This window comes from Anabas testudineus, chromosome 12, assembly GCF_900324465.2.
Source record: "Anabas testudineus chromosome 12, fAnaTes1.2, whole genome shotgun sequence".
NCBI classification, from domain to species: domain Eukaryota; kingdom Metazoa; phylum Chordata; class Actinopteri; order Anabantiformes; family Anabantidae; genus Anabas; species Anabas testudineus.
Window position 1 is genome coordinate 14084683 of NC_046621.1, and position 17819 is coordinate 14102501.

Genomic DNA, 17819 nt, shown 5'->3' on the forward strand with positions numbered 1-17819 from the left:
TGTAAATTGTAAGGTTTTTGTTAAGCAAATTTGCTAATTGATCTAGATCATTAGTTGTAATTGTAATTGAACAATTAGTTTTTCTGCAAAACTATAATAGGAGAGGCCGTGCAAAAATACAGAATGCCTGGAGTCCCACCATCTATGTCCTGGAGTCCTGGAGGATCAGTATACTCCATTGCCCCCCTAGATGATCAGAAAGTAAAGACAGTGCATGGGTCTATGTTGAAACCAGTATCTGTCATTCATCACCCACCAGAAGTCCCTAGGTTGGAGGGTGATCAACATACAGAGGGCGTGGAGGGGGAGGAAGACCCTCTTGCACGACTTGATTTTAGTGGTGACCACACCCACTAATAGACAAGGCTCTTGTCCTGGCCACGGGGCCCAAGTATCACCTCCCAAAAACCACAATGGGGTGGGGCTGCAAGCTCTCTGATCCCTGGTAGCAGTGTTGGTGTCATAGTGTATTTCAGACCGTAGAGTTAGAGGCTGGGGTCATGTGTACAGCAGCATATCTAGTGGACGCGATATTAAAACCGTGGGGGTAGATTGTAGTGGTGTTGTCTACCTGTAGCATCACCGGGGCTCCAATCAGGCCTCACCAGGTGAAGTCATATCCTCTCTGTTGTTCTTATTAGGTAGCATCAGTACAGTACACGGCTCTCTGCGTCCACTTGGTGTGTGTTGGTGACCGGTGTAGGTGTTTCCTGCTTTATTAGGAAACTGAGAACCTGACGCTCTCCTGATCATTTTTAAGGTGATTGTTGTGTGTTGTGTGTGTGTGTAATTAAAACTGAATGTGTAGCTTTTAGTGGGAACATATTTGTTTTATCTGGACTTTTATCTATTTGGGATAAAATTGAATTTCTTTTGGTAAAACCACATCTCTGACTTTATTTACAGACTTATTTGTGTGTGTGTAGACCATAGTGGGAAGTCACCACCAGGTCCCCCGTCAGGTCACATTTAACCAGACACTACAGCAATGCCAGCCCCTGGTGTGTGTCTGAACATCCTAGAGGCTCGTCACAAGCAAGATGGGTTTGGGATGATTGGAAACCCTACTAGGATCTTTAACCAAGACTACAAAGACCTGAAACAGTACTGTCTCATCCGAGGAGTCAGATACATAGACGACATGTTCCCCCCAGAAAGGCGCTCCATCGGTGATGGGATACTGAAGCCTTCTGATGTGGCCCGCATAGTGTGGCTGAGACCAGGGGTGAGTGTTTGGGCAGCGTCTGAGCACAAAGGAGACCAGCTCAGTATACAAGTGTCTTTTTTGTCATATAAGGCCACTTATATCTAAGTTTACATGACAAATCATAGCCAGTAGGTGAGCATGATTGGAGTTATTGGAAGTGTTATGGTTGGATTATAGCAAGGAAAGCGTGAAACCTCACCTCATTTTTTAATGTTTATGTATATTTTTCAATCCCATCCCACTTTAAAACAGTTTCTACTGTAGTAATTATTTAAGATTCTAAGCTTATCATTTGGCGAGATACCAACAGCTAACTCTTTGTAGATAACTGAATTTATCCAGTTACACTATGCATAAGAGAAATCTCATTGTGGCCTTATACGTAAGAATAAGAACAAGAACATGTATCATTTCAGATATTAACCTTTTTTAATGCTGACCCTGTTTCAGAAAATTAGTCCTAATCCAGCCTTTGTACTGGATGGCATCTCCAGGTTTGACTTTGGTCAGGGGGAATTTCTTGGTAAGGAGATTTCTACAGTCATAAGATCCTGATACTGTTTTGCATTTGTCTTCCTCACTCAACAAACCGGTTTTAATACAGGAAACTGCTGGTTTCTTGCGTCTATTGGAGCTCTCACATTCCAGCGCCACATCCTCGAGCAAGTTGTCCCTCATGAGCAAACATTTGATGAAAACTACTGTGGGCTGTTTCACTTCAGGGTAAATACTAACAGCGCAACTAATTACCGGTTTTATAAGTACATCTACCTTTATTTTTTATTATATTCATATTATGATGGAGTACCATCAGCATGATTTAAAGCAAGTTAAAAAATAGGACCTAGCTCAGCCAGTAAATGGCACCTGAGGTGATTTTTAAGTTACAGGAATGAACTCGAGAGTGAAGCTTGAACTCTGAGGCTAAAGCACTGAGTGATTTACAATTAAATCAGTTCACTGATCCAAGGCAAAATACAAGAGAGGACAGCAACACTGCAAGCGTCTGCTATGTGTGGGGTGTGGACAGTAGACAGGCATCAACACCACATTACTCATTTTCTTAGAAAGTTAGTGATTTAACCAGTGTCCTATTCTACTTTCTAACCATTCAAAAGTTTCATTTTAAAACAACACATCTATATTTTTATATGTTTTAAACATTCAGTTCTGGAGATTTGGAAAGTGGGTGGATGTCGTCATTGATGACAAGCTACCGACAATCGATGGCAGACTAATCTTTGTCCACTCCAAAAATAGAAATGAGTTCTGGCCTGCTCTGCTCGAGAAAGCCTATGCCAAGTACGTAACATCCAGACATAAGCGGGTTTGCTCTTGTTTGTGGAGTATCATTAATACCATCTCTTCCTGTGCCAGAGTGTGCGGCTCCTATACGGACATGAATGCAGGGACTCCTGTGGAGGCTATGATGGACTTCACTGGGGGTGTCCACATGTCTATCCAGCTGTCAGATCCCCCTGCAAACCTGTGGGAGCTGATGTACAGAGCTGGCAAATCTCACACACTGATGGGTTGTGGTACACTTCAAGGGGTAAGACACACATATGCCACACTGGCTGTTTCTTTTTCATCTCTTTTACAAATATACATGTTAAGAAGTGCTTTTTTTCCACTGTTTTTGTCCAACTTGACCAGTCAATGTTACATTTGTGTACAGTTATAGTATAGCACTATAATTCTACATCTGATGGTCATGTGACCTTAACCTCACTGTTTACAGCCGTTTATCGTTTGTATTGATAATGATTTGTGAATTTTTAAATTTTTGACATTGATTGATCTGTTTTGTTGAAGACACATGATATCAAAGTATTACCAAATGGACTGGTCCAAGGCCACGCGTACACTGTGACAGGTGTCAAACAGGTGAGGGACTTCATTTGTCAAAACACTTTTTTGGAATTAGATTAATGGCTTTCTTACAATTATGTTTGACAATGCTGTGATGATTGCTGGTCAGATGATAGAAAGCAGAGGGAAACTCGTAAGCCTGGTGCGTCTGTGGAATCCCTGGGGCAACGGAGAGTGGAACGGAGACTGGAGTGATGAGTAAGAAAAACTCAGTGATTTCATATGCAGAAATATGAGTTAATATTATCAAATGACAAAACACGGGAAAGTGTATTTATAGTGACATATTTCTCAAAGATCTATTTTAAGTTGTAGTTAGTTGTCAGGCCAACTTTCAGTGGAACTGTATGAGGAGGACAATACCATTACCAAGCATTCAGGAGAATACTTTGAAATGAGTTCAGAAGGTTAGAAAAGGAATTTAACCTCAATGGAAACTCTAAATACTGCCCCTACTAATGAGGTATAACAATCTGGCCTCCACTGCAATATGTATGACAAACGTACAGTGACCCATTGCACAAGCACATTAGTGTTTTCCTAGTGGTCTCATCCTCACGCTAACACTCGAAAACAATCTGTCAATGTAGAACATTATCAGAATCAAAAATGACTATTGCATTTAGGGTAAGTCTCCAAACTACATTGGAGACTTGGTCAGACAGTTGGAATTAAATGCTTGCTTTGCTTGATACATAAACAAATGATAAATTGCCTTCAAGGTCGCCGCTGTGGCAAACTGTAAGTGCTCAGGATCGTCAGATGTGCCTCACAGTGGGTGATGATGGAGAGTTTTGGTGAGTAAACTAAGTCAAATATCTCTAAAGCACTTGAATGTTTGCTTTATATCAGCGCAGCATATGAACAATATTAACTCTGATTTCAACAGGATGACCATTGAAGACTTCTGTAAGTACTATGTGGATCTTGACATCTGTGGCTTGAATCCCGACTTCCTTGATGGAAACTCCTCTGCTCAGTGGAAAACGTCCATGTATGAGGGCAGATGGGTTGCAGGAACCACTGCTGGGGGATGCATGAATAATCCAAGTAAGAAGCTGCTTTGTGTTTTTGAGTGTTAATTACCATATGATTATTTTATATATGTATATATAACAATGTGACTAGATTTTCCAGCATTGTATGGACAAACTAATGCTCTCTAGTTGATGCTGCACCTACAGACTTCCTTCAGATGATACTGTATTATTAATTTGTTCCAATATTTTCACTGCGAGCCTCTAGCTAAGACATGTTGTAACATTCTGAGTTTGTTGTTACTCGGAAAATTAAGGTGGGTGGCCACATGAGTAAAGCCTCAGAAATAGTGTGACATAGTAAACATGAGATAAGCTTTGTTGTGACATGGTTTTTACACAGTAGCTTATCTTGCTCAAATAAGTAACTCGCGCAGCAAGAGCAGTTCTTGATAATACTGATGTTCACCTGACCTCAGTCTGACCTCCATTTTTCAGTTTATACTACACAATACACACTTCATCATGAACTTCATTTCTCATTTTGTCTTCCAGACAGTTTCTGGACTAATCCACAGTGTCGGGTCAAGTATGATGGTCACTATTCAGCGACAGAGACAGAAAAAAACATGCTGATATCTCTCATTCAGAAGCCGGACAAGAGAAACCGACGCCTCGTCCAAAATCTCCACATTGGATTCTATGTATTTGAGGTAGTAGCTATTTATTGTTTCTGTCACAGAGTGTGGACTGTGTGGACGTGCTTGTATAGTGTTACAAAGTTGTATACACTGCTATACTACTACCACTATTATTAATTATTATAACAATTATGTGAAGCGGCTGGGTGTAATAGCTGACAAAATAAAGCTCATATAATCAATAGTATCTGAAAAGGGGTTGGATTTATCCTAATTTTAAGGATCAGAATTTTGAAAATCATCTCTAAATGTTAAATAAAACATTTCAAACTGAAAGCTATTCAGATAAACACATGCCCCCACTTTCTTTTGCAGCTCCACATTCATTTACAGCTGTCATAAAGTGGATGTTTCATTTATATGATGTAGTTAAGTCGGTGGATAATTTAACATTTAACCACTAACGAATCAGGAAAGATTGTGAGTTTGCTATTCTAACTGAAGAATGGTTGTAGTAAAACTGAAAGTAAACACAGTGAAAGTACAACTACAAAGTCCACACACCCTATCTGCTGGTCATGTGCATTCTAAGTAGTCTTGATAAGAGTCTGTTTTTTCTGTTGAGTGGCTGTATTAATGTACCTGTTACTATCCTAATTAAAACTGGCTTTTGTCCTCAACATGAAATCTTCCCCTGATTTCCATCAAGATCCCTGAACAAGTAAGAAACAAGCACACATTGTCTGTTCAGTGTGCAGCTTTTTAACTGATCCAAATTCAAGAGAACTAAACACAGTAATCTCTTTATGGTTTAGTATACGGCACAGAAGGGGAAGTTTCCTGCTACGTTCTTCAACACCCACGCACCCGTTGCCAAAACGGAAATCTTCATGAATGCACGTGAGGTGACGGAGTTCCTTTTGTTAAAGCCCGGTGAATATGTGATTGTGCCGTCCACCTTCAGTCCCAATGAGTCCGCCTCCTTCATCCTCACCATCCACTCCAAAACAAAGACCCATGTGTAGTATGCTTACTCTCTCAACCTAATGCCTCACCGTTTGTCTATCAAACACTAATCAGCATGGCATGCATCACACATTACTGGTGTTTTAGTACTTTACTTTTATTACTAACTACCATGTGTAATGTCTTCTATCTTCCACCACAGTGAAAATTCAGACGACCATAAAGATGAGCCCCAAAAGGTGAACAACATTTTACAAAAAGATTATGTGAAGTATGATTTCCCACTTGCATATAATTTACAGTAAAACTACAAATCTACTTGCAATTCCAGCTCCACCACATCAAAGATACAAAGGATGATGAAAATAAGAGAAGTTTTTTCAGCCAGCATTCAGACAAGGTAATTTTCCTCTAACATAATTAGTGAGCTAGTGAGTTTAATTGCAGCTAATTAGAAATGTTTCCACCATTTGGCATGACTACCAATTTACACTTAGTTTGCTGTCACCATTTGTTGGCTACAACGGTTGCTAGAGTCCTGTGTGAGGTTGGGTTTTAGCCAAAAAAGCACTTTGGTTATGTTTAAAGACAGATTGTGTATTTGTTAAAGATGTTGTCTGTGTAATGATTGATTTTTTTTTTTATATCATAACATGTGTTTGCAACTTGCGAATCATTTATGTTAATTGTGAACATATAATCATCTCGTTAACAGAAAACGCGATCTGGTTGCAATTATCCACAGAAACATATTTGTTTTTGTATAGAAACATGCTCATATTTTAGGACACAGGGGTTGAAAATATGCATGTTTAACTTTTCAAGGGCTGCTGCTGCTGTACTGTAGCCGGAGTTAGTTTCTTAACCTAAAAGATTTGAAAAAGACTACAGCAACCCAGAGGTTAGTGAAAATGCAGTGGTGTTCATCATGCTCTATTATTCCTTTCATTTCCAGTATGATGAAGTGGATGCTGAGCAGCTCCAGGTGCTTCTAAATGACAACATCCTTAAAGGTTTGAACTACAAAACTCTAGCAGGCTTGACAAACAAAATAAGAGCACAATTAAAATACCCTGTAATAAACTTTTTAAATGTATATTGTTTTTATTTTTAGATTTATATTGCTTTGTTTCTGAGGCACATTTTTCACACATTTCAATTAGGTGACCTAAAATCTGGAGGCTTCAGCATTGATGCCTGTCGCAGCATGGTTGCTCTGATGGATGTATCCTGCTGTAATTCATGTGACAATAATTGTGTATAATTGTCAGTATAACTTATAAACTGTAAATAATAGGTTAGAGGTTTTTTTCAGTTTCAATACAGGTAAAACCTGTAGTGTAATGCCCTATAAAGTTCTTAATGTACAAATGACAAAACACTCAATTTGAATATTCTTATAATTTGTATATTGGTTAATAAAGATTTTTTAACACTGATTAAAATAAAGCTCACTACTGAGGTCAGGTCAATATATGTTCATCTTATCATGTTACCTTAAAGTTGACTTCCAAAGACATCCATCACAGGAAAACTCAACAGTGAGGAATTTGTTCGTCTGTGGAGGAAGGTTGTTGCCTACAAGGTAAATGAAGTGCAGCTTAACATTTCATCCTTAAACAGTTTTTTAGATAATGTTTATATATATATATATAACGTTGTATAGCACCCATAAAGATTAAAAAAAAATACTTTTCTGACCATTGTTGCCGTTTTCATCTTTTACCCTTAAGGAAATTTTCTTCCGCACGGATGTCTCTCGAACAGGAACTCTGTCACTGAGCGAGCTGAGGAATGCATTCCTAGCTTCAGGTACTAACGACCAGCTCAGAATTTATTATGTCCTCTTAATTGTATGTTTTTTGAACCATCAGCAAGTTTTATTATTGTCATTATTACATTTGTGTACATGATGAACTGCTTTATTGCTTTACATATGAAAAAATATATTCTATTGTATTGTATGTATTTGTCTTTTGTATTGTATTATTGTACGTATGTTTGTTTTCTTAGGCCTGAAAATCAGCGACGACATGTTGAATCTGATGGCTCTGCGCTACGGTGCCTCATCTGGACACATGACACTAGAGAGCTTCATCAGTCTGGTCCTTCGCTTGGACTGCATGTACAGTAAGTGGCTACAGGACTCATTACCATTGTAAATAACTTCAAATGTGTATCCTCACACTGGATGTTTTACTACAGTATTAGAAGACAAGTAGTTGAAAAAAGACACATTTTATTTAGCTTGATGCATTTTTTGTGTGTTTCTCAACAGAAATCTTTCAAAAACTGACTGACGGAAAAGTCTTGAGTCTGAGAGAGTCTGAGGTAATAAACTTTATCCGTACCAGTATTTTATGGTTATAACTTTTCACACACTCCAGCTGTTAAAAAAAAAACAACTTCTAACACATGTATTTTTACATATTCTTTTCTCAGTGGATGTACATTTCAATGTACACCTAACAACAAAGAAGATCCTCCACACAATTCAACTGGAATTACAGGAGCAAATATCACAAAAGAATGTTTCAATTTCCCAAACTGCATCTTGAAAGTGTGAAAGAAGTATGTAAAACATACAGCCAAAATACCGTAGGACTGGATTGGAGATGGAACGTTATTACTTTTTTTTAGGTTATATAATAGATATATAATTGGACATAATTAGGATTGAGTTTGGCTTATTGTATTTCTGTGCTTTACAAAATAAAATTTAAATAGCACACATTATCACAGCAGTTTGTCGTTTGTGGAAAACATTATACAAACTCATTTCAGATTTCACTGTATGTATTTCTACAAAATAACATTACATTTAAAGGTGGGCTCGTCACTTTTATCATATGTCATTCTTCTCTTTATCACCAAGTCTGTTGCCTCTTGATTATCAGTATTATTACCACTAGTTAATTATTATGAACACATTTTCATTCGTACAATTAATCACAAATTTATAACTTCACTTGAAAATCATAAATGCAACAAAGATTTTATCTTTTATCTTCATATAGGATTTAGATCCCTTTAAGAATGACAGCTTGCAATAAGATAACAACACTGAAGTGATCAGATACGCACCAACAATTGTTTTTCCTGTTCTAACTCAAGTCTGTTCTTGTCCTTTTTGGTGGCTGCTCCAAACCACGCTCTAATGGAGATGCATGGAACAGGCTCAAAAACAGCGAACTATAACTGGATTAAGTTGTGTGAATTAATGAAGTAAACTTCAGGAGCTTGACAGTCCGATTGCTGGAGGTGCAGTGGTTGGTGTAATGGCAGAGGAGCAGAGGGGAGAGAACACATCCCTGGACAGCACCAGTGCTGACGGTTTGTATTAGGGATGTGGCTTCCTTCAGCCTCACCGCCTATTCGTTAACTTGTAGTATGAAATATCACAAGTTGGATTAATGAGGATAAAACAGTTTCTTACTGAATATTTGAAAAAGTCACGTTGTTATTCATTAAGGCTGCACGTGTAGAGGCTCTTTCACGGCATGAACTTATTAACCCCTTTTAGACTTAGTTTGGAGAGACATGCAGGTCTGTACATAGATAGGAATGTTTGCAGATGCACAGTTTCCTATTATAAACGTGTTTGAGTGCAGCCCACCTCTCACCTGAGACATGTTTGGATATGTTGGTAGCCTCAGGCATTTTTTGGTATTAAATAAGAGGTGTTTAGTCGGATTATAAAAGCCTGTTCACTGATTCTGATTTAGCCAGTCTTAACGTTGTCTCTCTGTGCCTGTTAAGGTAAGATGGCCATTAATATGCTGTATTTAAATATTTTTTTCATTTAAATTTCTACTGACGTTTTAGGAACTTGCAGCACAGACAGTTTTAGGCGCAGCACAAGTTATTTTGTTATTGCTGAACTAAAATTTAAATGATTGAAATGGTTTTTAGTGTACTGTTACTGCAGAGCCCAGAAAAACACTTGCTATTAGTTTTGCCTAGTGCATGCCATAACATCCTAACATCAACTGCACTTTTTCACTTGCAGATGACACTACTGTATACTTTTTTGTATAAATGTTACGTATTTAAAACTATTCACCTTAGTTTGTTGAACTAATTACAAGTTCTTCTGTTTTGTCCATGTTCACCTGAATGTAGTTCCACTAAATGTGCTATGTGAAGTGAGAAATGGAGAGTTGTAACAGAGCTTTCATCACTGCGCAATGGAATTCAGTATCATTAAAGTCTTTGAAGTATGTAGTGATGGTGAATGAGGAGAGGAGAAATGTTCCCTGATCATCTGCATTATATTGCGTTAAACACAGATCTGATATTGCTGGAGGACTGGAGGAGGTGAAGTGAGAGAGGTCCACTTAAAATCCAGAAATCAAATCCGGGTTCCAAAGCAGTCAGTCTGAAAAGCAAGTTCCTTGTTTTTAGTTCATTCTTCATTCAAGAGCCTATAAGTCCTTATTCAAAGACAGTTGATTAGGTCACAGTTTAAACTTCTTCCAATCCTTCAATCCACAGAAGTGAACAAGCACAGGTTAGTAAAACAGGTAGGAACAATCTGGTACCTCTGTGACAGAAGAGGGACTGCTTCAGTAGGTTGGGAAACTGCTGAATCCAATCGGGATTATTAATTAAAGCTAAATGTGAGATGCACCAAAACAGTGGATGGGACCAAAAAACAGAAGGGGAGTCAGGAACCAAGATGAGGCAGAGCTAAATGGCAAACAGTGGCAAACCAGGATCATGACAGTTATCAGCAGCTATAAATCCAGTCCTTTCTTTACTGAACTCTCTCATTTACTGTTTTGTCTTTACGTGTTGTTGCTTTCCTTCAGTGTGTGAATGTGAAAAATAATTTGGGCACATTGGGAATTTTTCTTCTGTCCAGACACTGATGTTAGCAAAATGTAAAATGTAAGTGTTTCATTTATAGTAGTAGTAGTAGTTAGCTATTATATTAGTTAGAATGAGAAACATTTGATTAGATGATGAGTTGACATTGTTGCATTATATAATGTGGCCTATTGAAATAATGTATGTTTAGACCAAGAGGACGAAGGATTGAGCCTTAGGGAAGCCCACTGATTTGTCCAAGTTCCTGCTCTGAGTTCAATTTCTGCCTTTTTAATGTTAAAATTCTTATCCATGTCTTTTTTTGTAAAACAGACCTAAAACACTGCGGTGATGCCTGCCCCGGGTGTGTGTAATAACATCCTCAGTACACGTAACATAAAAAGCGGTTATGGGACCATCGCCAAACCTGAGAGGTTCTTCAATCAAGACTTTAAGCAACTGAAACAGTACTGTCTCACCAAACGGATAAGGTTCTATGATGCTACGTTCCCCCCTGCCAACAGCTCCATTGGACAACAGCTGCTGAACTCTCCTGAACTGAACTCGGCCCAAGTTGAGTGGCTGAGACCAGCAGTAAGTGCTTTGGTTTGTTATAGTGTAAACTAAAAGAGCTGAACTGTTTCAGGTGAATATAGAACATAATTGTTTAGTTCTTCCTGAGTCATGTTCACAGTATTAATGCAGACAAACTGCAGATGTTAAATACAAACCTGACAGTGTGCCATCATTATAATGTATTACTGTATTGTTTTCTGGACTTTAGGCTTGTAATATTAAATCTTTGACATTAAAGTTTTTCGTTGCCAACAATTTCTCTGTTTCAGTTGATTGTTCCTAATCCATCTCTTGTGGTCGAAGGGATCTCCAGATTTGACTTTCGTCAAGGTGCAGTTGGTAAGCAAACAAGCTAATTCCTCATATTACATAAATAGTTTTCCAGGTATGCTGTGAGGTGACGCACATACATAAAATGGGTAGGAAATAGACTGAACTAGAGTAGAGTGCTGTGGAGGAGCACTAAACTGCACAAGTTTTTCTAATTCTGTAATTACAGTGGATACATCCAGTGAGATTTAAGTGCTCTGACTTAGTATGCACATCTAGAATTATTAAAAAAAAACATGTCCACACACTTATTCAAGCACCAAAACTTCATAAAGTAATCTGAGAAATAGGACAAAGTATGATCCATAGCTCTAATAACTCACTGACCTCTTTCAATCAGGAAACTGCTGGTTTCTGGCGTCTATTGGAGCTCTGACTTTCCAGGATGAAATCTTTGAGCAAGTTGTTCCCCTTGATCAAAACTTTGATAAGGACTACTGTGGGCTGTTCCACTTCAGGGTAAATAGACACAACTCAGTTTTGTATTCTGTTGAAGGTAAAGTCACACAGTACCATGCTATGATGTTTTTTATTAACACAAATATTTAGATGTATGTATGTATGTATTAGTGAGTACCCCTTATATTACTTATATTACCTGTTAAGTGGTATGTTTTAGAGGTACTGATAAGCAGATACAAATATTGACAAAATAAGCTTCATATTTACCATACAGACGTGAATGGTATTGATCTTCTCAAGTAATTCTCAATCTTATTCCCTCCTGTCTCAACTATTTAGTTCTGGAGATTTGGAAAATGGGTGGATGTTGTCATTGATGACAAGCTTCCAACAATTAATGGCAGACTAATCTTTGTCAGCTGCAAAGACCCAACTGAATTCTGGCCTGCTTTGCTGGAGAAAGCTTATGCCAAGTACAGAACATCAGCATACTTTTTCTCTTGATAGCAATTTCTGTATGTCTGAAAGTAATGGAACAGTAATTGAACACCTACTTGTGTCAGGGTGTGTGGCTCCTATTCAGACATGAATGCTGGAACGCCAGCAGAGGCTATGATGGACTTCACTGGTGGTGTCCACATGTGCATCCAGCTGTCGAATCCTTCTGCAAATCTGTGGGAGCTCATGTACAGAGCTGGACAATGCAGGTCCCTAATGGGTTGTGGTACACATCCAGGGGTAAGCATGAATAGCTATAATATAAAACACATGTTGGCTTATTTTGCTTTTGTTAACTGTGCTTAAACTCTTTGTAGGAGACAGGGGACAACATCAGACTAGAAAATGGATTGGTCCAAGGCCATGCCTACACTGTCACGGGTGTGAAACAGGTGAGGAATTGCTTTAAAGATTTGTTTTAAAGTCATTGCTGCGGTGGAATTCTGTCATTTATATTAATAATCTCTGTTGATGATTGTTTGTTAGATGATATGCCAAGGCCAACTGGTAAGCCTGGTACGCTTGTTGAACCCCTGGGGACATAAGGAGTGGAAAGGAGACTGGAGTGATGAGTAAGATCAAATCCACACAGCGATTATTGATTAAGAAATAGCTTGGCTTAATTTCCTTTGACAAAGCATGAGAATGTTGTTACAGTTAAATTCATGAACGATGCTATGTCAATAATTTGGCCACTTGTTAATAATCTGTACAGTATTATATAAAATAATGTCAGTATGAGTTGTGTTTAAAGGGATTAAGAACACTGGGGAATGTGAATAGGGAAGTCAAGTTTTAAAGTGGAAGCATTTAAGGCCTGTCAAAACTTGGATCAAGGTTGTGTCAACAAAGAGATGACATTTAACATTAATCCCAATGATTAATATCTTGGATGGTTTATTGTCAGTTGTCATAACATGTACTGTGAGTTACATCTTCAGTAAGTAGTTTTTACATTAGATATATGAACAATATCCAAAGTCCGTTAGTCTATTACACTTAACCACAATATTACTTATCGAAAACTTGAAAAACTTGAAATTGCAGTTTTGTCAGACCTTTAAATCTGTCTTGTAATTAGCATCTTAACATTTACTAACAACAACTGTGTCCAAAGGTCGCCTTTGTGGCAAACCGTGAGTCCTCAAGATCGTGAGATGTGCCTTCATGTGAGTGATAATGGAGAGTTTTGGTAAGTGTGTTGAAATCACAATTTGACATTTGTAACAGTCATTGCTGAAATGGCTCAATTCATTTTTTTGCAGCATGACTTTCAGGACAGAAGCAATTCAAGTGTTTTATTTAAAAATCCAACTTTGACAGGATGGCCTTGGATGACTTCTGTAAGTACTTCTCAACACTTGACATCTGCTCCATGTATCCTGACTTCCTTGATAGAAGCTCCCCTGGCCAGTGGAAGACCTCCTTCTATGGGGGCAAATGGGTTGCAGGAACCACCGCTGGAGGATGCCTGAAACACCCCAGTACTTTCACAATATCTGCATTTATATAAATCTGTCTCTTCAAACACTCTCCTTAAATTATTTTCATCATGTCATTTAAATGCAAAAGAGTTTTGTCATTGAGTGACTCCATTAGCCTTTAGCAGGGCAACAACTTGTTCCTGTTTTGTAGGCTGGTATAGGATTCACTGTCAAAATAATAATAAAAAAAAAAAAACTGTCTCTTCTTTTTTGTCCTCAAGAGAGCTTCTGGACTAATCCACAGTATCGGGTCAAAATCGACAAATTACTTGATGAACAGGGTGAAAGAAAAATACTGGTGACTCTCATGCAAATGCCTGACAAAAGGAACAGGTGCCATGTCCAGAATCTCCACATCGGATTCTCTGTGTTTGAGGTACTTATTGTTTATTTATTACGTTATATGTTTATTCGTACATAACAGCTTTATGACTCAGTGAAACTAGATATACTAAATATTTGAATTGTATGTATGTATATTTGTACTTGCACTAAAAACTACTGAGCTCAATTAAAGTTAAAATAAATGTTACAGCTCATATTTCATTATGTCAAAAATGTGATTTCACTTAAACTAATTCACTCCCAACTCTCATTTGTCCCCATTATGAACTCATTATCCAAGGTGACTGAAGAAGTAAGTACTATTTTTAGTCCCTTTCTCTTACGCAGTACACAGTACACCTTTAAACTGGAGATGGAGTTGACCTTCATAGACATGAAATGTCTACTTATTATTGGCATTGCAGTACAAAGCAGTGAGTGGGAAGTTCCCGGCCTCCTTCTTTAAAACACCCGTGGCCCAGACTAAACCTTATTTGAATGCACGTGACGTGATGGAGGTCCTTGTGTTAAAGCCTGGTGAATACCTGATTGTGCCATCCACCTATAGTCCCAATGAAACAGGCTCGTATATCCTGACCTTCCACTCCAAGGAAGAAATCTCCATCCAGTAAGTCACTTGCAACTCACCCTAACGCTACCAATGTACAAATGATACACTGCATACAAGTCTTCAAATTAAATAAAAATCATGCCACAAACACTGTATGTTGTTCGAATTGCATCACTCTCCTTGTGGTAAAGGATATCATACTCCAAACTGTTGTTTTCTCCATACAACAAACAAGCCAACTTCCAAATAAGTATCAAAGTATTACAAATAACTGTGATGTCATGACCAAATATTAATAAATAATAATGAATTATTACAATTTTAAAGTGGTATTAGCATTGTCCTGGTGTCTCTGGTCTTTCCTCTCAGTGAGAATTCAGAGTGTGACCAAAACTACAACAGTGAGGAAGTGGAAGAGGTGTGTAAGAATATAACTATCGTGTCAATTTTCAAATAATTTAATATTGATTAATATTTCTCAAGCTACACTAACTCTAAAACTAAAGTCACTCAATCTTTTGCAGCCCATGTCACCTCGAACTCCAAGAAATGGAACAGATGACGAAAATAAGAACATCTTTTTTAACCAATTCTGTGACAAGGTAAATTGTGTGTCTTAGATTTTTTAAAACAAAAGATACATGTTAACTAGTGAGATTTTAAAGGTCTGGTAGGTAGATGACACCTTTGGACTGAGTAAGGATAGCGGTCTCCCCTGCTTTAAATCTTTATGCTAAGCTGTGAACAATCTTTCCAGTATGAAGAAGTGGATGCTGAGCAGCTGCAGCGGTTGCTAAATGAAACAATCCTGAAAGGTTTGCACTGTAAAAGTTCAGCTTTTGAATAAACAAAAATACACAAATACAACAAACTTGTTGCCACTGCCATGTTGTGGTGCTTTCTCTTTTTTTAGGAGTTATGAAAACTGAACTCTTCAGCATTGATGCCTGTCGCAGCATGGTTGCTTTGGGGGATGTATCCTCTTTTGTCATATTCATTGTAGACTGGTGTTCCTTCTGCCTGTCCCTTTGTTGCATTGTGAATTTCGATTTAAAAGATCCAATTAAGACATGAAATAATGTGTACGCCTTAATGCTGGGTTAAAAAGACATCCATCACCGGCAAATTGAATGGCAAGGAATTTGTCGGTCTCTGGAAAAAGATTGTTACATACAAGGTAAAGATAAGAGTGCATCCTAATTTTGCTCCTTTTAGATTTTTCTCATCATGCATTGTCAGTTTAACACAAACTATCGTCTCTCCGACCAGGACATTTTCTTCCGCAGTGATGTCTCTTACACAGGAACACTGTCCCTAAGTGAGCTCAGGAACGCAATCATGACTTCAGGTAGCCAATCAAACATATTGTTTTGTCTTCTATGCACATATCCTTTCACATGTTTAAATAAAAATAACACTGCGCAATCAGATAATATCTATCTGTAAGTAAATAGTCACAAGATAAATCTTAAGAATCATACAATGATTAGTGGAATGAGAAGGAAGAACAAAGCTCTAGCAGGTGTCACTACTAACACATCCACTCCATTCAAGTGTATCAGTAAAAAGTATCATAGTTCAGTAATTTAAATAATACAATCAATTATAAAGCTTTTGTCCTCTGTGTGATTGTCAGGACAGAGGATCAGTGATAACATGCTGAATCTGATGGCTCTGCGCTATGGTACCGCATCTGGGCACATAACTCTGGGGAGCTTCATCAGCCTCATCCTGCGCCTTGAGTTCACGCAAGGTAAGTCAATTAGGACAGCTGGTGATAGCAACATCACATTTATGGTCAATAAATAAAAACATTTTTTGCTCCTCCTTGGGAGTGCAATACAAATGACTAGTATTTTTATACTGCAGTTGTGAAAGCAAAAGCTCCCTAAAACAGAAAATAATTGATATCTCTGCAACAACACCAACAGCTAGTGTGCAGGTAAAGAGCAGCAGAGGACACTTAACATGAGCGATAAAACACAAGGTTTACAAGGGTGCTGTAGTAAATGTCAGTCAGCAAAGTGCTCAAACTCCGCTGCCAAGTTATTTTCTTCGGTTGTGTCCAGCATTATAGCATAACTTGTTTTACACATGACAGAGGGAACTTTGAACTTTATGCCTTCAAAGTCTCTGAAATAAAATAAATCTTCATTTTTCTTTGTCTTTCTCAAAAGACATTTTCAGAGAGTTGTCAAACGGCTCGACCATGAATCTTCAGGAACACGAGGTAATGAACATGAGAAACTATCTGGTGCTCACCACAGACTTTCACATGAGCACCTGATAGTTTCTTGTGAGCAGCAGAAACCAGTTCTTTCAGAAAATGTATTCCTTTCGTGTGTGCAGTGCATTAAAACATGACATTTGTTTTATTATAAAATGATTATACTGGTTTTAATCTGTGTAACGTGAATAATCAATACTTGTATTCTTTATTTACAGTGGATGTACCTTTCAATGTACACTTAATCCAAGAGAGAAGATAAAGTGCATGTTCTTGTAAGTTAGTTTCTTCATGGTATGGGACGATGGAGCGGCTACATATAATGCTGATCAAATGAGAAACTGGAGTTATCTTTCCTGCGTCGCTCACACTCCCACTGCAAAGTATAATTTCTTTTTGATATCACAATGGCAGATGGCAACCTGTTAGAGCTTCTTATTCAAACCCAGGCTACAGCTGATACAAATGCTATGCTGAGTACTAAGATGCACTTATGGAACTGTATGAAAAACAAAACTGAATCAGAAACACAACACTGATATCAATTTATGTCAACAAATACTGGACGAGGTGAATTAAATTGGTAAGACATTTGATCTAAATAGTAGTAATCTCTGTGATGTGATGTGATGTGACACTTTTAAGTGGCTTGATTCATTTGCTTCTTTACTCTGTAGCGCTAATAATAACTTTGTAGCACTTTTAGATTTATGCAAATAACACATTGTGCTTCAGTTCGGGGGAATATCTATATATTTCTTTTATCTGTTTTCAAATAATAAAAAATATGTATTCACTTTTCTTTACAAATATCATTAAAAGTAATGTAAGTCAATATGTGTTGCTCTTTTATATGTTCTTTACTATTTTATTTAATTTACAATTATGCAGACCCCTCAATCCTATTTTTGAGTAGCAAGCAAGAAAAACGCTGT

At 37.8% G+C, this 17819-nt stretch overlaps 2 protein-coding genes across 3 annotated transcripts; both read left to right on the forward strand.

Annotated features, from left to right (window-relative positions):
* The first annotated feature begins 988 nt into the window (after positions 1-988).
* LOC113159121 (calpain-1 catalytic subunit-like) lies at positions 989-8358 on the forward strand. Its single transcript, XM_026355655.1, has 21 exons — positions 989-1225; positions 1658-1730; positions 1812-1930; positions 2376-2509; positions 2585-2759; positions 3023-3094; positions 3189-3277; positions 3802-3876; positions 3969-4129; positions 4612-4769; positions 5407-5418; positions 5513-5721; positions 5866-5902; positions 5995-6063; positions 6619-6676; positions 6827-6888; positions 7180-7248; positions 7397-7475; positions 7677-7793; positions 7942-7994; positions 8106-8358. The coding sequence occupies exons 1-21, from the start codon at positions 989-991 to the stop codon at positions 8130-8132; spliced, it is 2085 nt and encodes a 694-aa protein (XP_026211440.1). The 3' UTR covers positions 8133-8358.
* A 434-nt stretch (positions 8359-8792) lies between these two features.
* On the forward strand, positions 8793-17719 carry LOC113158110 (calpain-8-like). Of its 2 annotated transcripts, none has more exons than XM_026353806.2 (22): positions 8793-8996; positions 10806-11066; positions 11318-11387; positions 11719-11837; positions 12120-12253; positions 12344-12518; positions 12596-12670; positions 12765-12850; positions 13396-13470; positions 13602-13762; positions 13984-14138; positions 14388-14399; positions 14512-14714; positions 15027-15075; positions 15182-15259; positions 15415-15472; positions 15571-15632; positions 15766-15834; positions 15927-16005; positions 16294-16410; positions 16835-16887; positions 17103-17719. In XM_026353806.2, the coding sequence occupies exons 2-22, from the start codon at positions 10824-10826 to the stop codon at positions 17127-17129; spliced, it is 2100 nt and encodes a 699-aa protein (XP_026209591.1). In that variant the 5' UTR covers positions 8793-8996; positions 10806-10823; the 3' UTR covers positions 17130-17719. The 2 variants fall into 2 exon arrangements, with proteins under 2 accessions (XP_026209591.1, XP_026209592.1); XM_026353807.2 differs by lacking the exon at positions 8793-8996 and adding an exon at positions 9378-9422.
* The last annotated feature ends 100 nt before the right edge of the window (positions 17720-17819 follow it).